At 38.1% G+C, this 23,487-nt stretch overlaps 1 protein-coding gene across 5 annotated transcripts in view; it reads right to left on the bottom strand.

Moving 5' to 3' along the window:
* Positions 1-4,747: 4,747 nt before the first annotated feature.
* DYNC1I1 (dynein cytoplasmic 1 intermediate chain 1) overlaps positions 4,748-23,487 on the bottom strand; it is a 315,653-nt gene continuing 296,913 nt past the window's right edge. For all 5 annotated transcript variants that reach the window (XM_045494852.1, XM_045494850.1, XM_045494854.1 and 2 more), the window contains 2 exons: positions 22,536-22,661; positions 4,748-5,701 (listed from right to left, as the gene is read on the bottom strand). In XM_045494852.1, coding sequence (XP_045350808.1) covers positions 5,591-5,701; positions 22,536-22,661 — 237 coding nt within the window. In that variant the 3' untranslated portion in view covers positions 4,748-5,590. The remainder of the gene's footprint in view (positions 5,702-22,535; positions 22,662-23,487) is intronic.

Raw genomic sequence — 23,487 nt, 5'->3', positions numbered from 1 at the left:
CACACAAAGTATGTGACTGTGTGTATAACTCACAGCTCCATCGATTGGAAAGTTTTTCCCTCTTTACTGTCTTCCAAGGTCACCCTTGAAAATGGTTATAATGTAGCTGTCATCCATTCTTTGTTCCTTTTCTTTTATTTCTTTTTCTTTATTTCTTTTTCATTCTTTCTTTCTTTTCTTTCTTTTCTTTTCTTTTCTTTCTTTCTTTCTTTCTCTTTTTCTTTCTTTTCTTTTCTTTCTTTCTTTCTTTCTTTCTTTCTTTTTCTTTCTTTCTTTCTTCCCTCCCTCCCTCCCTCCCTCCTGCCTTCCTTTCTTTTCCTTCCTTTCTCTCTCTCCCTCTCTCCCTCTCTTATTTTTGAGAGAGAGAGAGAGCCTGAGCAGGGGAAGGGCAGAGAGAAGGGGGTGCAGAGGATCTGAAGCAGGCTCCGCCCTGACTGCAGAGAGCCCAATGCAGGGCTCGAACTCATGAACCATGAGATTATGATCTGAGCTGAAGTCAGATGCTCAACCAACTGAGCCACCCAGGTGCCCCAGCTGTCATCCATAGGTAAACCAGGCTCTGACCTTTCCTCTTTTTTCAGCCAGTCCTACCAAACCCATAATCCCCACATATGACCATGTACACAAGCATGGCCTTCCTTCTGTGTAGCATGGGAAAGAGGTGCTGGTGAAATCCTGTTGGGTGACATTGGACTTCTGGGTTCCTTGCTTATGCAGCTTCCTCATGCCCTCTGGTTCTGCTCAGATGTGCATCCCGAATGGACAATTTCCTTCTTATGGAAGAGGTTTCAGGTGGATCTTTCTGACTTTATGACATGGTGAGGCTGACAGGAGTCGACTTATAATGGGCTGTTTGGATGTCTGGTATCTTCATATTCTGTGGTGAAGAGCTCTACCTCTTCCATCACCCAGTCACATGCCAGGAGCTATTTCTCGAAAGTCACCTAATTCTTTGCTTCAGATAGCATGACTTTCCTTTGGAACCCATGGGCCACTGTTTTAATTTCCCTACTGGGGCCTGCCATAAGTTGCCATATTTTTTTCCCACCATTGACATTTCTAATACCATGGCATCAGCTGGTTGAATGGCTGAGTAGAGCTCCTTGCACTGCAGTTTAGATCTGCTGCAAGGTCCTTTCTTATTCTGAGCCCTACGCAAAACCTTGCAAGCCACCTGGTATAACAACAGACCAGAGCAGTATTCTTAGACATGGAGTGTGTTGCCTTGAGAACCCACAGAGGCCTACCAGGTGCTGTGCCTCCCTCTTGTGTTGGGAGTTCTAAGGGATATCCCAGCACAGACCTATCCATTGGATTTCTAAAAACTCCCCTGAAGTAGCGAGTTCCCACCTCTTCCTTGAAATTATCTCCCACCCTCTGGAGTATATATACCTTATTGGACTTCTGGTGCATTAGTCAACCCTTGTTTATCCTGCCCAATCAGCGTGATGCCATTGATGTGATGGATTAGTGTAATGTTCTCTGGGTGTTCAGTCAAGTCCAGACCTACATAGAATATGGTGTAGGATAAGAAGTGAACAGAGACAAAAGTGTAAATGAATATTGTTCTTATTCCTGCATAAGTATAAACTCTTTCTGATCTTATTATATAGTTGGAATAGAAAGTAATGCATTCATCAGTCAGCCACATACCATGTACCAGAGGCCTTATTAATCTGTTCCAAGAAAGATTTCACATATGACACAGCAGCTATGATCAGAGCTCCTACTTGGTTTAGCTTGCACTACTCCAGTTATTCTCCAAGATCCATCTAGTTTATGAAGGGGCCAGACTGGTGTATTAAATGAATAAATGTCAGGGACCACCACTCTGCATCTTCTAGGGCTTTAAAAACATCACTAATGTTTGCCATGCTCCCAGCCCTACCCTAAGATGTAATGTTTTTCATTTACTGTCTTGGCAGGAGGAGGCGGAGTGTGGCAGTTTCAGAGATCTCCACTTGGCCTTCCTTCTGTGTAGCTCTTACTCCAGAGGCCAGGGACCCAATGCCAAATATGTTAGTTCCAGCTGAACACGTAGGGATTGGGGAAATGGTCACTGTGTGGGTCCACAGACCTAATAACCCCATTGTGACCTAGAAATGAGTGAGGACTTTATATACTGCCTAGTCACCATAAATTACCGGTCTAACTGGGGACTGTGACACAGATTTGGGTTTCAGTCTGAACTGAGACCCTGTATCCAATAGTTGTCGAGGTATCTGATTTTTCTTTCTGCGTTGTGCATTGCTGTGAATCAATGGCCATAGGTCCCTTCAGGGAAGGACTGAGGAAGTCGTCACAATACATGTTTGCCATGATGTCCTTCCTGCTAGCAAGCTAGACACGTCTTCATTCGGTGAGTTCTAGATCAAAAAAATTCGCTCAGGTCTGGGTAATGAGCAAAGGATTGTGATTTTCTATTGAGGTAACTGCCTTCAGCTTCTTCCTCCTCCATTCTTGCTTTTATGTTTTTGGTGATAGATGTTAAGCACCATTTGAGCTGACCTGTTTTTCTCTTAGGATGCCTTGTTCTTTGGATGGGTAAAGCCTCCTTAGCTGCTCCTCTGATCTAGCTGGCCATTACAGTCCTTGTGGCTTCCTGGCTTCTGGGGGTTGACTACCACCAGTTAACTAGCCACTGTTATTCTAGGGTCTTATCATCCCCATAGATACTAAGAAGTCCTGCTCTGTGACTGCCTCTCAGCCTTGGTGTACAGAGAAGGTCACCACTAAAATTCCTAGAGATGCTTATGCTTTTCTCACTGGCTCGTTGCTGATGGCGTTGGTGAAGAGTGTGTGCTCTGGGCCTTCCTATGGAATATAATTCTTGGATGTGTCTTCTAGCCTTACATAATATATCCATTCTAACACATATACTTCCTTCAACCTCTTTGTTCCTTTCTGTACTATCGGTCAGGGCAACTCAGACATTTTCACTTCATGAAGTGAAGGCTTTTCAAGACTTCTAAGAACTACTGTATCAACCATCCTCCTCTGGGGTTATTGCCAGAGTATAAAATCACATATCCTGAAAAAGTATCTCAAAGTCAGTGGATTCTTGTCTATCCAGTCTTACATTCTGGTTCCCTTAAACTCCTCAAAATCCAATTTCAGTGCTACTCCCCTGGCCCCTAATGGTATATGTTAATTCTTGCAACTCTTTTGGCGAATAGTCAATCTCTTTACTCTCTTATCAGGCCCAGCATGTAGTCCCCACCTAGATCATGCTGGGCAAGCCATCAGACAGTGATATTGGTCTGACCCTGAGAGAGAGAAGATAGGAGGGAGGGAGAGAAGGAGGAAAGAAGATTAGTTTTAGATTGCAGTACAGTTCTATAAAGTTTTAGTAGTGCTTATGGGGAGTCCCTGAGCAAGTTACCTCTCAGGGAAGTTTTACACCTCCTAGGAACAGGCCTGCCTCAGTATCCCTGCCGTGCTCTAGTCAGATGAGAGAAACCTGTGGAAAGCATGACCTTCAGCAAACATGGGGGTGGATTTCAAAGCAAAGCAGCTGGAGCTGTCAGTTATACTCTCTGCAGTAGGAGATCAGAGAGGCAAATTTTCATGGCCGCCACATCCCTTCCAGGACACAAGCCGGGATGACTTGAATAGTTGCGGGCTGGCTGGGAGTCTGTCTATCCTCATGGCCTCTACATGGTCACCTCAGGCCTGTGTGTGGCCCAGAGGTCTCAGGATAGTTGTGCTTCTTTTACAGATACTTGTACTTCTTGGCTTAGGGACCAAGAATGAGTATGCCCAGAGACCTAGAAGGAAGCTATAAGTCTTCTCGCAACCGTGTCCTGGACCCCACACAGCATCACTTCCTCCATATTCCATCATTTATACCAGGTCAACCCAGATTCCCCATGGAACAGCACTATGCAAGACTATTTTGGAGACTAGCTACCACAGTGGGATGCATATGTATATAAACTCATGTAATGTTTCACGTGCTTACTACAAGGGGCTCTGGCCTTTGTAGTTTTCAGTCTTTACTCATGGAATCATTCAGAGTTTGGTCTGTAATAGCTACATATGGGTTATTGCTTTATTCTTGGTCGTGTAGTATAAGCTTGAGAGGCTTTTTTTTCCCCCTGATGCTTTCATTGGGTTGTTTTTAAGCCTATTTAAGACCCTCATATTTTATTTTTAAAAATTTAATTCCTGCCTTCAAAGAATTTCAATATCTATATACCATATGGCACTTCAAGAAAAAGCATATCATTATTTTTCAAAGAAATCTCACAGTTCAAGGAGTCCCTACCACCAAAGCACCGTGGAGATTCTCTCCCTGAAAAACTAAAAGTCTGTCTTGAGATGTTTTAATTCTCTCTAGGTATGAAATGATTTTTGAGAAAATTTTCTGTTAAAATTGTTTACAGACATATTTCCAAGTCCAATAGCAAGAAACATAAATTTACGGTGTAAATTTTTTAAAAAGAAATATGTAGACCATTTGGTATATCTCCATCTTAACCTGTTTTTCTTATTTTAACATTTGAGACCGTCTTGGGGCAAGAGTGGCTCGGGTAAAGGAGATAAGGGAAAGCTTTCCAGAAAACCACACACATTCCCTCGTAAAAATAAAACCAGAGTCTTGGTTTAAGTCCAACCAGGCTGGTTGCCTATAAGTTCATTATCAATCTTTAATATGGCCCTAACGTATCTCCCCCACTCCCTTGTCATAGCAACATTCGAATCAGTCTTTCCCCAAGCACAGGATTTATCCACGCTGGTGCAGACCTGGTTTGAAACGTTTTATTGGCAATACTGGTGTCATATTCAGGAACCACAGACTCTTGTTGGACTGTGTTAGCTTGAATGACAAGTATCAATGGTCAACTATATTTGAAATATTGTCAAAGTACCTAGAAATAATAGGCATTAAAATTCATTCCGTTCACTGCAACGAACCTCTAAAGATTTCTTGTCCTCCGTGGAACTGGCATACTGTAATTGTTCTTTGGAACTTAATGTAACCTCAACAGCAGCAGAGAGACAATACAGTCCTCTCATTATGCACATGCTCTAGGATCGTTTATTTTAATGCTTTCAAATCAATATGTTCCATGCAGCACACCACAATAAATAAGGAGCAGCAATGTTCTTCTAGTAAATCCGTTCATAATGTGAGTCACCATGTAAAACACCACATCTCAAGTCTTTGGCCCTGTGCCATATCATGAAGCACGCCACATCTGCACCTGATCATATCTGGCTTCATATGGATTTAATAGGACTATGCCAGAAGTGCATGTAAGAACAAATTTAACCAGAGGTTTCCAGCTATTAAATACAGCTACTAAGTAGTTAAAAGGCAACAACTAAACCCGTAAAGCCTCCCCCTCCCCACCCCCCCATTTTTGAGACAAATAGAAAGATAGAAATGATCTGGTGAATTTCAGGTCAGGGGAAAGCAGGGTGGGATACATTTGGAATACTTGGAGCAAAGCTGGCACAATATGACACCCAAAATGTCACACAACACTGTTACTGAATGGACACTGGATACAAGTGGAATCGATGACTGCAGAGCTGAGTTCTAGAAGGCGAAGGTGGGGGCTAGGGTGGGGATGGTTGGTTTCCATTAGGCAGATAACTCAACGGTGCCTTCCTCCTCGCTATCAGCTCTGTTGGCACGAATCTCCACGAGGGTCCTGGCAAATCGGGTCCATTCATCATTGTGGGGAACTGCAAGCTGCAAAGCGATTAATGGAAAATGGTGAACAAGGGATCTTAAAGGACTGAAAGCCTTGATGCCCACAGGACTGTTCCTCCTGAAGCAGCCATTTCCCTTGGAATATAAAGGAAACCAGATCTTTTGTCTTCCTTGAATCAGCCCTGAAGTGTTGCTCTTAAACTGACAACTTAAGAGAATAAAGTCACTCATGGAATTTATGAAACTTTAAAAAAAAAAAAAAAAACTTTTGTAAACTATACAATTACAGTAGCCAGTTAAAGAACTTTCAGTAATGAAAATTCATCATAAGACCAGAGTTAAAGTGAACATAGCGGATAAAAACTGCATATAATTGTCTAGGATTTTGAAATAACTGTGGTGTTGCCTTTCTAAGTCAATGCTATTGATCCTTTCTTAAAAGTGTTGCTAATGTGCTAATATGCATGGCAAAAGTATAGCTTACATATACAAAGAAATCTTACTATGAAATAATGATACGGTTTTTTCAGCAAGATCTTACATGGTGATAAGTAGCTAACATTTGCCAAGAGTTCTAAGTGCTTTACATGTATTAACCCATACCTCACAGCCCTAGGTAGGGTAATCTTGGTATTTCCTTTTTACAGAAGAAGAAATCGAGGCACAGAAAGATTAAATCATCTAAGGTTGTGTAGCTAGCAAATATCAATGCCAGTGCCATCTAACTCCAGTATCTGCATCTCTAGACAGTATCCTATACTGGTTTGCCAAAAAAGGGAGGTTTATAAAATTTCCCAAAGCATATCTTCTTCTATGCACAATTCAGTGAGGAGAAAATTAATCCCACCGGATACAAGCTACATGTATAAATTCTGTTAGCTGATTTAAAGGATAGTGATTTCTCTACACAGCATCCAGAAATGAACTGCTTAAAGATACATTGCGAATGTTTGGAATAGAATAGAGAAGTATTTGATGATGAGAAGCATGATCAAGTAGAAGTCTGAATGGTTTTTATATAGAATAAAATTGATGCAGAATGTAGAGTGATTTTCTTAGAGGATTGCCCTGTAAGAGGGTATAATCCATCTATAGGTGCTAGGTTCTAGAAACATTAATAACACATTCGTCTCAATATACATTTTTGAAAATAAAAAACAGGAAGCAAATAAAGCTAAGCTTTGAGATCATTTTTATAGCTGAAAAGTTACCCACTATATAGAGCTAAATGGTTAGAACTTAACATTTTTATTACAGGGGATGATAATGTCAGATACTAAGACAACTTTTTGGGGGATGTCATCAGCAGTCTACAGAGTATATCTTGCAATTAGTGTTCTAGTACTGAGGTTTAAATGTTTCAGTAATATAATTCTGGAAATGATATACAGGTAGGGGAATAAGTTCTACTGATTTTGAGAAATGCAGTACCAATAAGAATTCTCATTTAGTCATATGAATGAGTTTTGAATGGTTACTTCCCTAGTTATTGAAATGAATTCAAATTTCTTCTTAGGCAATGACATAAGTTCACAATAGTATCAAATGACACTGTTACCCCCTTTGCTCAGTCCATTTTCCCTACTTTGAGCTCTTTTCCTAGGTTCCACCGATCTTCATTTTTCTCTTCAATTTTAGAAAATACCGTACTGGGGAAATGAGGCCTTCAAACTTCAAATGCTACTACAAAAGAGCTAACAAAAAGCATGAGCAGCAAAGGGTTGGTATCATATTTATATGAAAGAATAGGTTCACTACTTCCTTTCTCTCCTCCAACTCCTAACAAGTCCTCCCAAAAAGAACCACAAAACTAAAGCCTAGGAAGAGACAAAGCCAATCATGATAACATGATTATGACTTTTTCCAATACATAAGGGATAATGAAACTCTAGCTAAGGCACCTCATAATTTCATATAACTTTAAGTCCTGGAAAAAAGCAGTCCTCACTAATAATACATTATACAATATATAATAGAGTATATTGCTCTAGGAGTTTGGCTCCTTAACGTAACAGTACATTCTTGGTTGAAACGGTACAAGTTAACATATGATGCCATGCATAATGTTTTATTGACAGCAATATATACAAACTATATGCTAAAATAAGAAAACAGGTAAATATGTTTCACATAGTTTCATTCAGTAGTAATGGCAAGGCCATTAAGAAACGATACTAATTAAGACTGTGAGCCATTAAGGTTTGAATATATGCCCAGATACAGTTTGAGACAGAACTGAGTATCATTTATGACGTTTAAGTTGCACATCTAACTGGTTGAAAGTGAATTTTATCAGATTTAAATGTTTCTAATAAAGGAACAAAAATACCCTACAATGGAACTACATTTGAGCTTTTCCCCAGGGATGCAAATAATAGTACTAGAATACCAACACCTGTCCTTAAAAGTACAGGTTTGCCCTCACAAAAGCGTTAATAGTATTCTAACATATCTTGTCCTCTCTTTGATCTGTGAAAGTTCCATTTAGGTTGGAAATATTAGAAGTTTAAAAAAAAATCCTGCCAAGTATTTTTCTGTCTAGAATACCATAAACTTCACAAAAATGTTTGCTTTGGTTCACAAAACACAAAACCACAACAAAAAACATTCCAGAGTCACACACAGTGCAAACACAACAGCTTCTAGAAACTTACATTTACCTACCTCATCCTATTACACTTTCTCATTTAGTTGACTATAAAAATAAGCCACGATGACTGTAATGTTAGATTTAGAAGGTGAACTGCACACTGCCCCGTTTTTAGAATTAAGTATCACCGTCAGGAAGCACTTTAAGAATAATCTTAGCTTGAATGTGTGAACGTGCATTCACAGGCTGTTTCCACACCCAAAGTAACAATTTTTGGCATTCGAATTACTTGTAGGTAAGATCAAACAGGGGTCCTAACAAACAAGAAGACCAATCCTTTCATTTTACATCTGCGCTGTAACCAGCATCCATTTGGACAGAACTGTCCCTCTTATCCTTGGCGGTTCCTGGCTTTTCTAACCTGGTTCTCTCTGATTAGAAATGGCTGGAAAGGGGGCACCTGGGTGGCTCAGTCGGTTAAGCGTCCAACTCTTGGTTTCAGCTCGAGTCATGATCTCATGGTTCGTGAGATCGAGACCTGTGTCAGGCTTTGTGCAGACAGTATGGAGCCTGCTTGGGATTCTCTCTCTCCCTCTCCCTCTCCAAATAAATAAATAAACTTAAACGAACAAACAAAAAACAAATAGCTGGAGGCTCAAGAGCAAAAATTCATTTCAGACTTTCTCTAGGACATCTTTAATTCAGTAATACCCTAATCATTAAGTAGGAAAATTCTTTGTTCATGTTTCTTAAAGAGTAAGACTGCTCTCATGTTCTTCTAACCAGAACACAAACACATTCAATCAGCATGGACTGAGGACCGACTCTGTCCTGGCACTGTGCTAGGGATTAAAGATACAGTGGTGAATAATATTTTCTTAGGTCAAAATGTGTGAATACTGGCACAGGTGGGGTTTTTTTTTTTTTGTTTTTTTGTTTTTTTAACTTCACTGACATTCAAAACATGCATAGCCTAAAATTTATTTTCTTACAGTGACAACCGTAACATGTCCCGGTGTGTGTTGTGTGTCAAGTAAGTAGCAGGAAAGCAAATGGCATGTTAATGACAAGGCTTCAGCATCTCTTTAAGTTTCCATCAAGGCATTAAAGGCTAAACGTAGAGCATCACTGTGGATTTGTTTTCCACTTGAAAAAAACAGTTTAGAATAATTTCTGAACAATCTCTATTTCATGATAGGAAAAATAGTCACAAGTTTTTCATCATGATGAATAATTTTAATTAAAAGAAAAAAAGCACTGTGAAGGAAATGGCCCATTGTTATATCAAGGGAATACCATAAAGAAGGATTTGTAAAAATTCTTCCAGTATTGTACTGAACCACAGTGGATCTGGAAACATTTTCTGTCTTCAGATTCATCTGCCAAAGTCCACATCCTAGGTCAGGGATGATTCAGATTTTCCCAGTGCTTCATGTACAAGGTGCACCCAACAAGCCCATTCACACCCCCTACTAGAAGACTTTTCTAATTTTTTTTTTTTTGTGAAATGTATAAAGCATTTTTATGCCACAAGTACTCATGGCTCTAATTCCCGAGATGATAAAATCTTCCCTCTAAGAGTGATAACCTTGTATAGATATGATATGAGCCTATTTTTACAACCGAGGGAACTAAGAACATAGATAGTTTCTGAGGTAGCAATTTGGCCATAAGGAGGAGGTAAAATGGAGCTCAGATTTGGACAGGAGACTTAAGTCCCGTTCTCATCTTGGTTACTGGCAATGGTCAGGCACTTAACCTCTCATTGCCTCAATTGTAAAATGGGGATGATAGTGTCTGACCCATTTATCAACAGAGATGTGAAGAGGATGAGAGAGGTAATCTAAGTGAAGAAAATACCATGAGTTCTTCATGGAATAGTCATGCATTCTTTCTCTTTAAACTGTCACTCAGATTGAACACGTTCTTCCAAATGATATATGTAAATGACATGCATATCGATTCAATAGCATTTTTGTGGTTTTGTTTTTATTTTCTTAAAATAATTCTGATGTTTACTATGTGAGGACATTAAGGAACAAGGCATGGACCTCTTTTAACAGGTAGGAAATAGAAGACCGGGGAGCTAAATGATTTGCTAAAGATCGCCTAACTTTCACACAGTAGAATGGGCCAATCAGGAGCCTCGCCCCTTTAGGAAATGCCAGCTTACTGGCAGAATGGCAGGCAAGTAAGTGTTTTGAATCACCTGCTAAAAGAGTCTAAAGACTGTATTTAATCTTCTAAGATTCTTAGAAGATAAAAGGTCAAAAATAAAAAGCAAAAGTGTAAAAGCTGTGGAAATTTTATGGAAGTTGATCATTTTAGTCCCCTCGACTCCCTACTTCTGAGGCTGTTTCATGGATCTGCCCCTCCTGTCTGCCTGAACAGAAGAGAGGGCACCTCTGGATGCTGCCCCAGCCCGTCCCCCCAAACCACTAGGTGTCTGGCCTGGGTTTCTGGTGCACTTAAAGACAGGCAAAGATTGCAGAATAACTACATTTTGAGAATGGAGCCAAGGGTGACTTTTTCCACCTCCAGTATCAGCCAGATCACAGTCTTTCCCTGCTTTGCCACTTACTTGCAGTATGTCCGTATGAAGACTGTTTTAACGTCTCCGATCTTAACTTCCTCATTTGTGAGAAAGGAATTTTGAGACCCATCTCCTAGGAGTGTTGCGAATATTAAATAAGACACATGCACACCCCCTCCACTGCCAAATATAATGGGTTTAGCACAGTGCTTGGCACATTATGAAACTGGAGGAAATGATGGTTTTTTTCCTATTTTTCCTTAATGCTTATTCTCTTTTCCATTTGGGGGAGGTAATTTTTGCTCCTTTCCTTTTCTTTCTTCCATTTCCTTCTTCTCACCTGTATAGAGCTGCATTTCTTTTTAGAAATATACCTTATTTTTATTACATTTGATTTCTTGAAAACCCACACAAATACTTTCCTAAATAGTCATACTTTTAATAATACCTAAAGTTCATGAGCTGGATATGAGGAAAAGGTTCTTTCAGATCACAAGAAAAATTGTCAGACAGAGTACTTTTTATTGCTCATTTAAAAAATCAAACTTAAAGTATAATTACTCCTTGTAAATATACACATCCACAGATATGTCTACATATACATGCATATTTTTAATTTCTCAGGTATGCCAATCCAGCTTCCCCTAGCTCTGTCCTTGTAATGGCACTTTCTACAGTGGGATTCTACATTTTTAGCTCAAGTTATAAAGCTTTGTAACCACTGAACACGCTGTTATAAAAATCAAATGGCTTTTTATGACCAGGGTTAAATATCATTCATGTGTCCCTTTTTATAAGCACATGGCTAACAATTTTGAACAGTCCACAGTCAAGCCTCCCTCATTTGTTAGTAATTTTAAGGGGTTTATGGTACCTGGCAGCTGATTTGAAAAAGCTGCATTATCTGCAGTAACTCCTACCAGCTCAATGCTGAATTTTTTATGGTAAAAATATGTCTCGAGCATTGCTTATATAAAAGTAGGTTAATTTTTAAAAATCTTGGACAATTAAGACAGAAAGCTATTTCGTAATTTCAGTTTGGTTTCTCAGACACATTAAGCACGGCAAACAAATGAAAATGAGTAGGCCTCCAAGTTTGGGGACAAATATTCCATCGATGTGTGGTTCATCAGCATCTTTGTAATCTTTTAATTAAATGGAGTCACTATAAAAAAGCCTGGGACGATTATGTTAGCCATTGATTCTGAACAGATAAATGACAACTTCTGTATGAACCCCAAAATTAAAGTTTTCTGTTAAAAAGATATCTTGCAAATTACCTTTTCACTTTAATATGCATTGGTTTTTTGTTGTTTTTAATGCATCTACAGAGACCATGGAAGCGAATGTGGGTTTCCACAGAGACTAAACCCCTCTAAGCTTTAAAAGGTTTTTTAAAAGTGCAATTATTAACGGCACCCCAATTCAGGAGATTGTGGATTTACTGGTAACACGTTTGTGTTCAGAGGAAGCCGATATTTCTTAGGACAATTCCCTTTGCCACACACACAGAGGGAAGCAAAGTGGGAGGTAATATGCAATGAAACAGCCGCTGGAAAGACCAAGCTTACTCGCTTCACATAAATACAAGCTCCACTGTATTTAACTCTTGGGGGAGTCTAGCATCACTGGTAACAACGGATGAAACCACGGACCAAAATTCCAAGCCAGAATGCAGTATACAGAAGGGGCAAATACACTGCAGTATTCCACCACAAAAAGATAGTCTGCGTGGTAACTTAGTATTTACAGCACTTTTAGGGAAGGCCAGAAAGTAGAAGTTACATTAGTCTCCATTCTGTAGCATCTGCTGTTCCTGGTCAGTAGGTTAAAATTTCTGTGAAATTTAGCAGCATGCAAACCGAGAGTAATCTGATGATTATTTGGCTATTTTTGGTGAAGAAAGAAAGAATTTATTTTATCATAAAATCCTATTCTAAGGGACCCCTCATCCGCGAAGCTTGAGATCTCTCTGCCAAAGTTCTCTTCTCTAGTATCTTTAAATGGGTGGTTGATTTTTATAGCAGGTTAGAACACTACTTAAAAAAAAAAATCCATTACCACCCAATTAAGGAAAGAAGGACGAGACATAAAATCAAAGGTAAATAGTAATAAATATGGGTCTATATCAATTTCAATAAGTCAGCAACCATTGAAGGAAATAATTTATTTTAAACACTATTCTTAAAAAATAAACACTTCTTCATGTTAAAATTTCACATTATAGGAAGCATGACAAAATTCTGGAGTTTTTACCTGCGGAGAGGGAAAAAAATCACACAGCTGAAGAAGAAAGAGTTAATTTACTAAGGTCTACGGACGACCTTGTTCACATTTGTATTAAAATCTCATCCTTTTTTCTTGAGAAATCTCTTAAGCATTATTTTTTTTTCTATTATTTGGAACAATCTATTCCTCTGTCCAAAAGATGGAAAAAGTGCTAAAAACATTGGCTGATGGGCAATAATGGAAAATAAACTTTTAAAACTTCAATTACCACTCTTTTTCTAGAACAGAAAAGATCAAGAAAATGACAGGGAAATGAAAAAAGCATGGGCTACTCAAGCTAGTCTGTCATATTAGCTGACTAAACATATATCCCTTCTCTTCCTGATATTATTAACTATAGGTTTTCTAGTAAATTCCTAGCAACCACTGCATCTAAGCAGTTTTGACAAAAAGAAAGCTTATTGCTAAACACCTTAGAAACATTTACCGAGGTAATAAAAGAAATGTCATTCCCTCCTACTGAATGTTTGGGCATAAAAGAGGTATTTTTATAATGTAGTTCATGATTTACCATATCTATAGTGTCCAAAAAAAGCACAATGAAAAGGAAGCGTTTTTCCAGTGGTTTGACAACTATTTGAATCAGCTGTTAGGCTTTCATTACACTAGTGGCCAATCGCTCACTTTTAAAAGCACAAGAGGGCGGGGGAGTGGGATAGAGATTGGGGAAGAAGGACAAGCCCTCTTTTTAAAATGTTTTCTATATATCCTTCTCAGTGCAAACATAGTTAAATGGATTATTTTTCCTGTCCATCAGTCGATAGCCAACTTGGAGGCTGCATTCTGAATGCTTCACACAATTAAGCTTTCCCTTAACCTTCAACTTTCACGTGTGAAACATTCACCCAAATATTTATAGAGTGCCTGTTATGTGCCAGGCACTGTGCAAGGCTGGGCTATCCCACTCAAATAGACAATTAATTGTTAAGTATCTACTTTGTGTATGTTTCTGTGGACATGCCACTCTAAACATTAGAAAAACCTTACTGAGGAATGTGATTAACCTAAGGAGGGCTGCCAAACTGAAAAAAAAAGAAAAATCTAAATCAAAAGGGTGGCTGGTTTTGAGGCTACTAGAACACATTCACTTTTTTACCAAAGGTTCCTTAATGTTAAGATAAATAAAAATGAAATATTTCATCTACATATTGAGAAACTATTAGCTGGCCATGAGGGAGAAAGATCTTAGGGAATGGACCACTGACCAGTTTAATCTGCCACCCTAAAAAGGAAGGGTGCAAAATTTCTTCAACAATGTTAAGCTTTGATATTTCCTAAATGATAAATAATTCATGTTTTAAAATGGAGAAGATGTTCTGATAGCTGACATTCTCAGAAATCCATGCAAACCTTCTTTGAAATTAGAATAGAATGATTCACTCCCTCACTTTGCAAGTCCCACCTATATAACATATAAATATTTACACATAAACACGCATAGGCAGGTGCTTGATTTCCTATCGTATCTTAGATGCACCAATAGTAACACCTGTACTCCTGTAAGAAACAAACAACTCTCCATTTCCATCCAGGCCAGTGTTAATCTAGCCTCACAGATGATTGGAGCCGCTTCATGCTCGGCTGGTCTAAGCTGTGATTTGAGGCTACTGTTCTAAGCAGTAATTTTTCAAGATAAAATTTAGCAGTTTTGAAATTCTAAAACTAAACAATTTTGTCAGCCATGAAAAAATTTAACACTATAATTAATGACTGCTTCAAGATCCAAACTGCTATTGAAGATGACAGTTTGAAATCACAGAAGAATCATAAAGATGATTAATTATACAAACTGGTACTTGTTGCAGAAGGTTTATATTCATAGGCCATTTATCACCAAAATGGGAATATATGAGTTTCATTGAATATTGCAAATTAGTATGCACACATTAATTTGGTTTTTATAAAGTTAGATATTAGGGTTTTCTTTTCATCAAATCAACTTCTCCATAATACATAAAAGTCGCTAAGTGTTTTCTTATCAATCCAGAGAAAAAGTAGATTGAAAAGATATTAATCCTATAAATTCATTTTTATAAACTAATGTACCTGAATAAGCATACTATTTATACAATAATTAGTTTAATTACAGTCTTTTACATATATAATTATCAAAATGAAAACCATGACTACTACATTCACTATAAGATGAGTAATTATAACATTAATTGGAATTAATAGTGCTTTTTCTTTTTCTTTTTTCAATTAAGCACTTTTCCTAGAAGAAATCAAGTTAATATTAAAATTACAATCTTACATTTTAACCAAATTATTTTATTTCAAATACATGTAATTTATTATGACAAGAAAATGAATTAATATATTACTTCAAAGTAGCTTATTTTATGTAATTATATTTATTAGCACCCCAAATCTGCTCATACGGATATGCCTTGGTGTTTTTTGACTTAACTGCACAGTGTTGTGGCTATGGCAATTAAAAATTCAGGTAAAAACCGAAAAGTCCCATTGAAAATCCCAATGCTTTGTTTCTATGTCATCGAATATCTAGATATTGTCGACAGAACTAAGTATTTGGATTTTCAGTTTTTATCTGGAGGTTTGGCACCACAGAATAACTTACGCCAAAGTCCTTTCTTCTCCATGGAGGGATATCAGAAGAAGTGTTTGGCATCAGCTAAAGAAAATAATATTGTTTATTCACTGAAGAATAAGCCAGGACTTGCAAAGACCTTCAAGAATCTAGCAACTTGTGGCCACACTCACTTAATGAGAAACACAAGTGTTTGGGGTGATTATAACTGGACCTTCGTAACCCGAGCCCAGCTCCCTCTCCCTTCTGGAGGCTCAGCCATGCTCTCAGCTTCGTCATCAGCGGGGGATAATAGCCTTCATAAAGCACCATCATTAAATGAACTGATTTCAAATCCAGTTCTTTTTCATTATGGGACTCTTATTTGAATTAACCCCGAAATCTCAGTTAAACTTCGTATTTCGTGTTCTGCACACCCCTTCCCCACGGAGCGGGGATTACTTATATTCAGGGCACACACTTCTTGTGGAAAATTGACCTAGGCCCTGTCCTACTGGCAAACACAAAGTAGTTCCACAAAGCAAACAATTATCGACTAAGTGTAATCCACTTACAAACCAGAAACGTATTGTATTTATTTTGCGTCACTCAAATTCTTTTGCACTCTCAGCACTTCCAGTTTCTCAGATGCCTCTATAACTGAACTGATATTTTAGGTGCAAGAGAGATGGCTGATTGAATCGCTTTCTTTTATCCCTGTGCTAGCTGGCTACGGAAACTGAGGCACTTTTTAATAGTCCCTGGACATTACACCTGGACTACCATTCTGAAGTGTATTTCACAGGCCATTTTTCCTGTCGGGATCCCAAATAAACTGTCATCCTAATTTTTCATTTGAGCTTTAAAATGCACTCAGATGAAAATTTAAATCGTGCAGGTACATTTAATCTCTCCTATTCACCTGCAGTTTTCCTTTCCAAGAATTTTGCAAGACCCTTGTAATATATTAACAAATGTCCAATTTACTGTATTTATTGAAATCTGTAATAAAATGACTGCTATTCTTTTAGCCCCCAAAGAGTCGTATGAAACAAGCAGTTTGAAATGCTGTCAAAGTTCAGGGTTAAAATGCAAAGATGAATTCATGTTTCCTTAGGTAATTAGTGCGTGGGATACCAAACCAATAATAGCTAAGGGTGCACAGATTTATTCGTCTCCAAGTTTGTTTTTAAGTCGCTGTTTTATTTTTCAAGTTCCGCTGTCAGCTGAAAATGACTTTGGAATCTTATTTGGCTATTGTAGAAATATAATCAGGGATTTGAAACTTATGTGTGTTTATCACAACTGAAAACAAAATCTTCCCTGGAAGAGGTTAATGGAAAAAGAAATAACAGGAGGTGGAGAATAAACTGCTTTTTTTAAAACTGGAGCTGCAAACAGCATTCTAACTAATTCAGATAAGCAGCAAACATAGTTGTTAGGGGATATTTATGACAGCCCGTCTATGTGACAGCACTGAAGCATTAACAATAGCAACGGGCTTTCTATAAAACACATCTGCAAGACAGACAGGTAGATAGGCTGACTATCAATCATCAGGACACGTGAATAATTCTATACTCACTGGCCCATGTACTATTAAAATCAGCTTCATATATATATGTATATATACACACACACACACACACACACACACACATACATACATAAAAGCTGGCTCTTCAGTAAAGGAGCCATGGTGGTGGGTAATTCTTATTTTTAATTCTTTAGAATATGTGTGTTCACACATCATTTAAAAAATCCAACAATGATTAACAGTCCTCTTTGGGTGTATTCTGAAGCGGCATACACACAGTGTTTTCAGGTTATATTTGCAGTTAACTTATGACTTGTTATCTTCTCTGCATTTCAGTTAATTGAATGGGATCATACAGCTTCACAACAAACAGACTGCATCTCACAGTTTGAAGAGAAAGATCCTCAAAACTTACTCAAGAGCGAGGCTCATCTTTAACTTTACATTTTAGAAAATTTAAATGGTGCATGCAAGCACTATTTTAATAACTTTTAAGATGCACAAACAGAATAAAAATTATAGCCAAATAATAAAAGGGATCTTCTCTGTCTTTCACTGAATTCACATAACTTCCATTTATGCTAATGGGAGTTGAGCACCTGCTCCGCAAAGAAAATAGACCCCTGTCTGTGAAAATAAATGTGTGCAGTATATTTTCCAGCTACAATGCTAAAATCAAACAACCAAAAATGTGTGCTATATAAACAAAGCATCATGTGGCCTACCTGAAAACACTGCTGTTTTATACTTTACCTCATTAGTCATATATCCCAAGATATTACTCATACCTTAGCCATTTAAATGCAACAAAAAGGAAAAATGGGGGTAGGGGGCAGATGGACATACTCAATCTGCTGATTTCAGTGAGCTCATACACAATCCTCTGTTTACCCCTTCAGAAGTTCATAATAAATTGCATCAGCAAATCTGGATTCGGGCCATTTCTCTCTGCCATCATCTTAAAAGTCATGGAAGATAATTGTACATAATAGAAGAGGGCATGATCATGTGCTGAGACTCCCGGTGGCAGCTGCAGCCTCAGCTGGGACAGGAGATGAGGCAGACGGTTGTTAACCACCGGTGGCACCTAAGTCCCTTTCTGCATGGCTCTTCTGGTTGGGCATCAGGTCTCAGAGGAAGCAGGTCTACCTAGACTTGAATGCGGACATCTCCACTGGTAGTCACAGAAGTCTCTTATCAGGCAGTACTTGACGATGGTGTGACAATTAAGTGACAGAGAAAGGCTGTCCCTCTCCACTCCAAATGTAGTAGGCATCATAGAGATCTTTCCCCCAAACTCTATTATACTTTCGGTTAAAATTACGGTATGATCAAAACAAGGGTATGGGGAGTGAATGAGAATATCCATACGGTTTCATCTCTGTTCTTCTGGGCCTCATGATGTTTATAATCTACAGCCTTTGCTATTCCATTCAACATTTTTAAATAGTCTTAAGACATAAGTAATAATAAGATCATACAACATGTGCTACAAATGACCACCTTTCTAAAGACTTCTTTTTCCTAACAGTCTAGGTCAAGGCCATAATTTTTCATTTCTGATTTGCATCATGAGTAGAATTAAGAACAATACTCTTGTGGCAAGACTGGCTACATAATTTTGCAGGGGGGTGCAAACATGAAAATGTGGGGTGCCTTGTTGAAAAATTTCTGAACGGTTGCAAGACGGTGACAGCCAAGCATGAAGCCAAGCTGAAGGAACCTCTATGCACAGCACCTGTGAGACTGCACAGGTAACCCAAGCAGGAAGCAGGAAGCCAGCCTCACTCTCAGAATAGGACCTTGGTGAGAGGGAGCCTGCTGCCCCCTCCCCTCTCCTCAAATCAACCAGGGAGAAATGAACGTGAGGTGTCTTCCTGCAGACAGACACCTATTCAGTGTACTGAGGTCTCAAAGAAAATGGATCAACAAAGCATACTCTAGAAACTACCATTTACTTTCTTGTGCGGATTGTATTATAAGGCTTATTTAAAAGTGTTTCATCTTCTTTCTGAGAGGGTTCCATAAAGCAAGATTTTCCATCCAAAGGCCAGCATGACCCTGGTAAGGGGTTCAGTTTTAATGGGGACCAGAGGACCAATTCTGAATACAGATAATGGTAGCACAGTCTACTAGCAATTTGATCCTCAATGCCATATGTTTTCTTTCTCTCTATATTTTCCCCTTTTTAAATCACTTCCTGCTCAAACCCCTTCCCTCTTGTCACCCATGCACGAGCCTTAGATTTGACCTCAAATTCTAAATGGGGCCAGTTTGCTGTGAAGACACTCTGTCTGGCTTTCTGCAGTTTAGGTGATTTGGAATGCTGAGGACACACTGTTTAGAGGGTGCCCTTCTCTTGTAAGTACAGCTAAGCTCTGTCAGTTCTAGACTGGTGAACGAGACAGCGGTAATTATAATAATGGCGGCATTTGCCCATGAAGTGATCTACCATCTCTCAGAAGTGGACTTCAGCTAAGGTCCGCTTCCCTTTCAGTACATGGAGACTCTATATATAGAGTTGGCCTTCAGAGGTTTAGAATAGGCATTAGAGATGAGCAAAGAGAAAAGGACCTCTCCCCTTTATCTTTCCAAAGAAACAAATATGAGCTACATTTGTAAATACCTTTCAAAAATACTTAGGAAAAAAAACTACAGTGAAGACAAAATTATCTTAAGTCTGAGTTTTTCTGAGCTATAGATTGCTTTGTGTATTGACTAAACAATACAGAAAAAAAAAACTGTTCAAATGTATAAGCCTATCCTGATTTTTTTGGTCATTCAGGGAAGGACTAGAAGATTATATAATATTACCTACTCTCAATAAAATAGTATATCCTTTTTTTTCCGGGTAGTGAATTTGTAGGGATAAACAACCCTACAAATTGTTTGGCCTATTATGTGTCACAGAGATTTTTCTATAGCCTGTCTAGACTCCAGACAATAGACGAGACTGGTCTATAGTTGCAGACATTTCTATAGTCTGTAATATCACTTAGGAAAGTAAGAGCAATAATACAAAAATGAAAACCAGGCTGACCTGCCACTACGATAGTAGAAATATGAGTATAACAACACTTTACAATTTCGAAATGATGATAGCAACCTAGAAGGAAGTTTTAGCAGCCACATATCAGCCAAGGCAACTTTTGCAAAATCATTTTTTGCTCCTAAAATATGAGTCATATTTGAGTAATTCTGTCCACAGGCTATAAAATCACTTTATTACAGAACATTCTGTATATATGTCATACTGTGTTTTCTTATTGCATGGGGATTGTGTGTATGTATATATGTATGTATGTGCATATACATTATACATATATGTTACATATAGATAACAACAAATATATATGTGTGTGTGTGTGTGTGTGTGTGTATATATATATATATATATATATATATATAAAATATCTGTGGTCAACGTAAAGATTTTTCAAAAACTTTTCTTGAAACAGACCAGATTGTTAAACTATTCTACTTTCCATCCCTCTTGGACAAAACATTACTGTTGCATATGATCTTAAGAGGATTAAGTGACATTATGTATAAAAAGCAAGGGAGGTAGAGAAAAGAGTTTAAATTTCATCTACTTTCTGCCATTTCATCTCTGAGCATGCCTCCACATCTATTTCTCTCCCACAATTACACTTGTTATAAACAAAAGAGAGAGAGAAAAAAAAAAAAAACCCTTGTTTTTTAATGTTCTTCTTTGCTAGCTTTTTAATTTTTTTAGTAAATGAACTAATGAAGAAGGTTTTTGTTGCTTAGTTTTATTTTGATGAAGACAGTGTAAAAGATGCATTGAATATAAAGAATAATCATTGAAGAAAACATTGATATAAAACCATTGGCAGTGTTTTTGATTCAGAAGGTATTCTCTTTCCCAAAGACTCCAAACTACGTCAATAGTCACCAGACCATTTGTATCTTCACCACTGGGGATGAATATTAACAGAGTCTTTGTTGCTGTTGGGATGACTCAGCTTGTGGCATCAGGAGTGGTTAAGGAGGTGTCTAATGAAATAGATAACATGCAGTAAAGCTGAGAGGTTTCTGAATGTTTTACTTAGCAGTGCACATCCCCAAATAGAAAATTCCCATCTCAAGAGTCCTTCAGTTTCTCTTTCTGGCTGAATTAAAAGCAGCAGCAGCAACAACAACAACACCTAGTTCGTTTCAACATAATCAACCCCACATACAGTAGTGTATAATAAATCGTTGCAGTGTAGGACAAACCATCCGGGACTCTGCCAAATGTACAGAATGCCGACTGATGAAACCATACGGAACCTTGTCAGTGTGATCAGCTAAACCCATCCACCAGGCAGGCACAGAGTACTTCCTAGGTCCAGGGAGTTATACATACAAATGTGGTACATTTTCCCCCTGGAATGCAAATTCTAGATTCATATTACACCAGAATAGCATTACACAGCACTCTTGTTTTGTTTTGCTTGAAAGTTCAATATTTTCTTTGTCTTTAAGGAAAAAATTCTTTAACCTCATTGCGAATGAAAGCTTTTGTCAACACTTTCCCATTTAGTAAAAATAGATACGTTTAAGTACAATTGATTGATAATGTAATATTTAAATAAAGATAGCATAAAAATTTAAAGAGATTTATCTGAAATACAAGATATAGATTTTTGCTCTTTGATATGTGCCATGATGTTCAGGAATACTTCATATATAATGTAACACATTATGTATGTAATACAATGTAGCTATACCAGAGATATATATCTCGTAGAATAACTTTGAATATCATGAAAATAGTACAAATTCGAATTCACTTCAGCTTCTTTAATATATATACTGTGAAGGGAGCACAACCTCAGCCTCTTTAATTGGCTACATTTTAACTAAAGAGTAATAGTATACACTTTAAGTGAACATAATGAAAACTGGACTTTTTGTTTGTTTAACAAATTCCAAATTCAATGCTAGCATGATGCATTGGACAAACTTTCCATTCTCATGAAATTGGTGGGAAGTGTCATGCTTTATCACAGGATGGGTGGGAATTCTATAGCTCTCTGAAAGAGCCTGGATCATTAACTAAAGCGGCCCATGTGTGGAGACAGAAGACCAAATTAGGCCCTAAGGAAGTCTTACCAAACTCCCACTGAAGTCAATGGAAATTTGCAAACGCACTTGAGAGGGCTCTTGTCGCCCACAGGTCATGTCAATAATTTCACTAGATCTTTAGACACACAAGTCAAAAAAAAAAAAAAAAAAAAAAAGAAAAGAAAAGAAAAAGAAAAAGAAAAGAAAAAGAAAAAGAAAAAGAAAAAGAAAAAAAAAAAAAAAGAAAGAAAAAGGAAAAGAAAAGAAGGAAAAAGAAAAAAAAAACACCAAAACACCCAAACCTGTAAACCAAAAAATATGTACCTCTCCAACATCGTAGATCCAAATTCGGCCTTCTGAGTCTCCAACGGCAACTTCTTTCCCGGCTTGAGCCCAACGAACACGGTTTAGGGCAGAAGCCCCTTCAATGGCCACACTTGCTGTCGGGACCTGTCAAAGAGGTTACAACAGCAATAAAGAATCTCTGAATATGAATTTAGATACACAAATTTAGCATGATACGTTTAACTGGGTGAGTCACCACTGCCTTCATGTGCATGAAGTAATATACGTCCCTGTGCAGGGGTAAAAGGATTCATTGTTCTTAAATCATATGCTCCACTGAATTAAGGGGTAGAGAGGAGACACTTTAACAAAAAAGGAAAAGAGGGAGAGTCTTTTTCCACAGTCAATGGGCAATGAGTGACAAATATTTCTCCGGATTATGCAGGGTGTACATCCAACATACAAACACAGCAGCTAAATGTGATACTTCACGATCAGGTCATGATTTATGGATCGATGGAGAGAGAGATTTCAGGATTTACCAAGATTAAGGATACTATAAAAGGCAGGAAGGGGGTTTATGGTGGAATAAAGGTCATATTAATGTGTGTCTTCAGGGAAAAAATATGTATTGATCCCTCAAAACCTCATCAGGGAAGGGATGATCAGAAGAAGACAAAAAGTGCAGGTGGAAAAGCTTCAAAACCTCAAATTCTCCTCTTTCTTTTTTTCTTTTCCTTTTTCCTATTTTCCCCCGTCCTGTCAGTACCAGGATGGACGAAGCACTCTATAAGTTTGGAGATGTCCCCAGGCTGATACCCTGATGGACTGCAGCCCCTGTTTGTAGAAGAGGCCTTCCATGTCCTTTAACAAACACTGAAACCTGCCAATGCTGATAATTACTATCATACTAATTATTGAAATACACTGAGGTGCTGAAATGGAACCTGCAGCATTTATGACAAGAGCCGTAGTATTAGGAAGGCGTTTT

The sequence above is a fragment of the Leopardus geoffroyi genome, chromosome A2, assembly GCF_018350155.1.
Source record: "Leopardus geoffroyi isolate Oge1 chromosome A2, O.geoffroyi_Oge1_pat1.0, whole genome shotgun sequence".
Lineage (NCBI taxonomy): Eukaryota > Metazoa > Chordata > Mammalia > Carnivora > Felidae > Leopardus > Leopardus geoffroyi.
The sequence above is the reverse complement of the archived record's forward strand: the minus strand, read 5'-3'. Positions and strand labels throughout refer to the sequence as shown.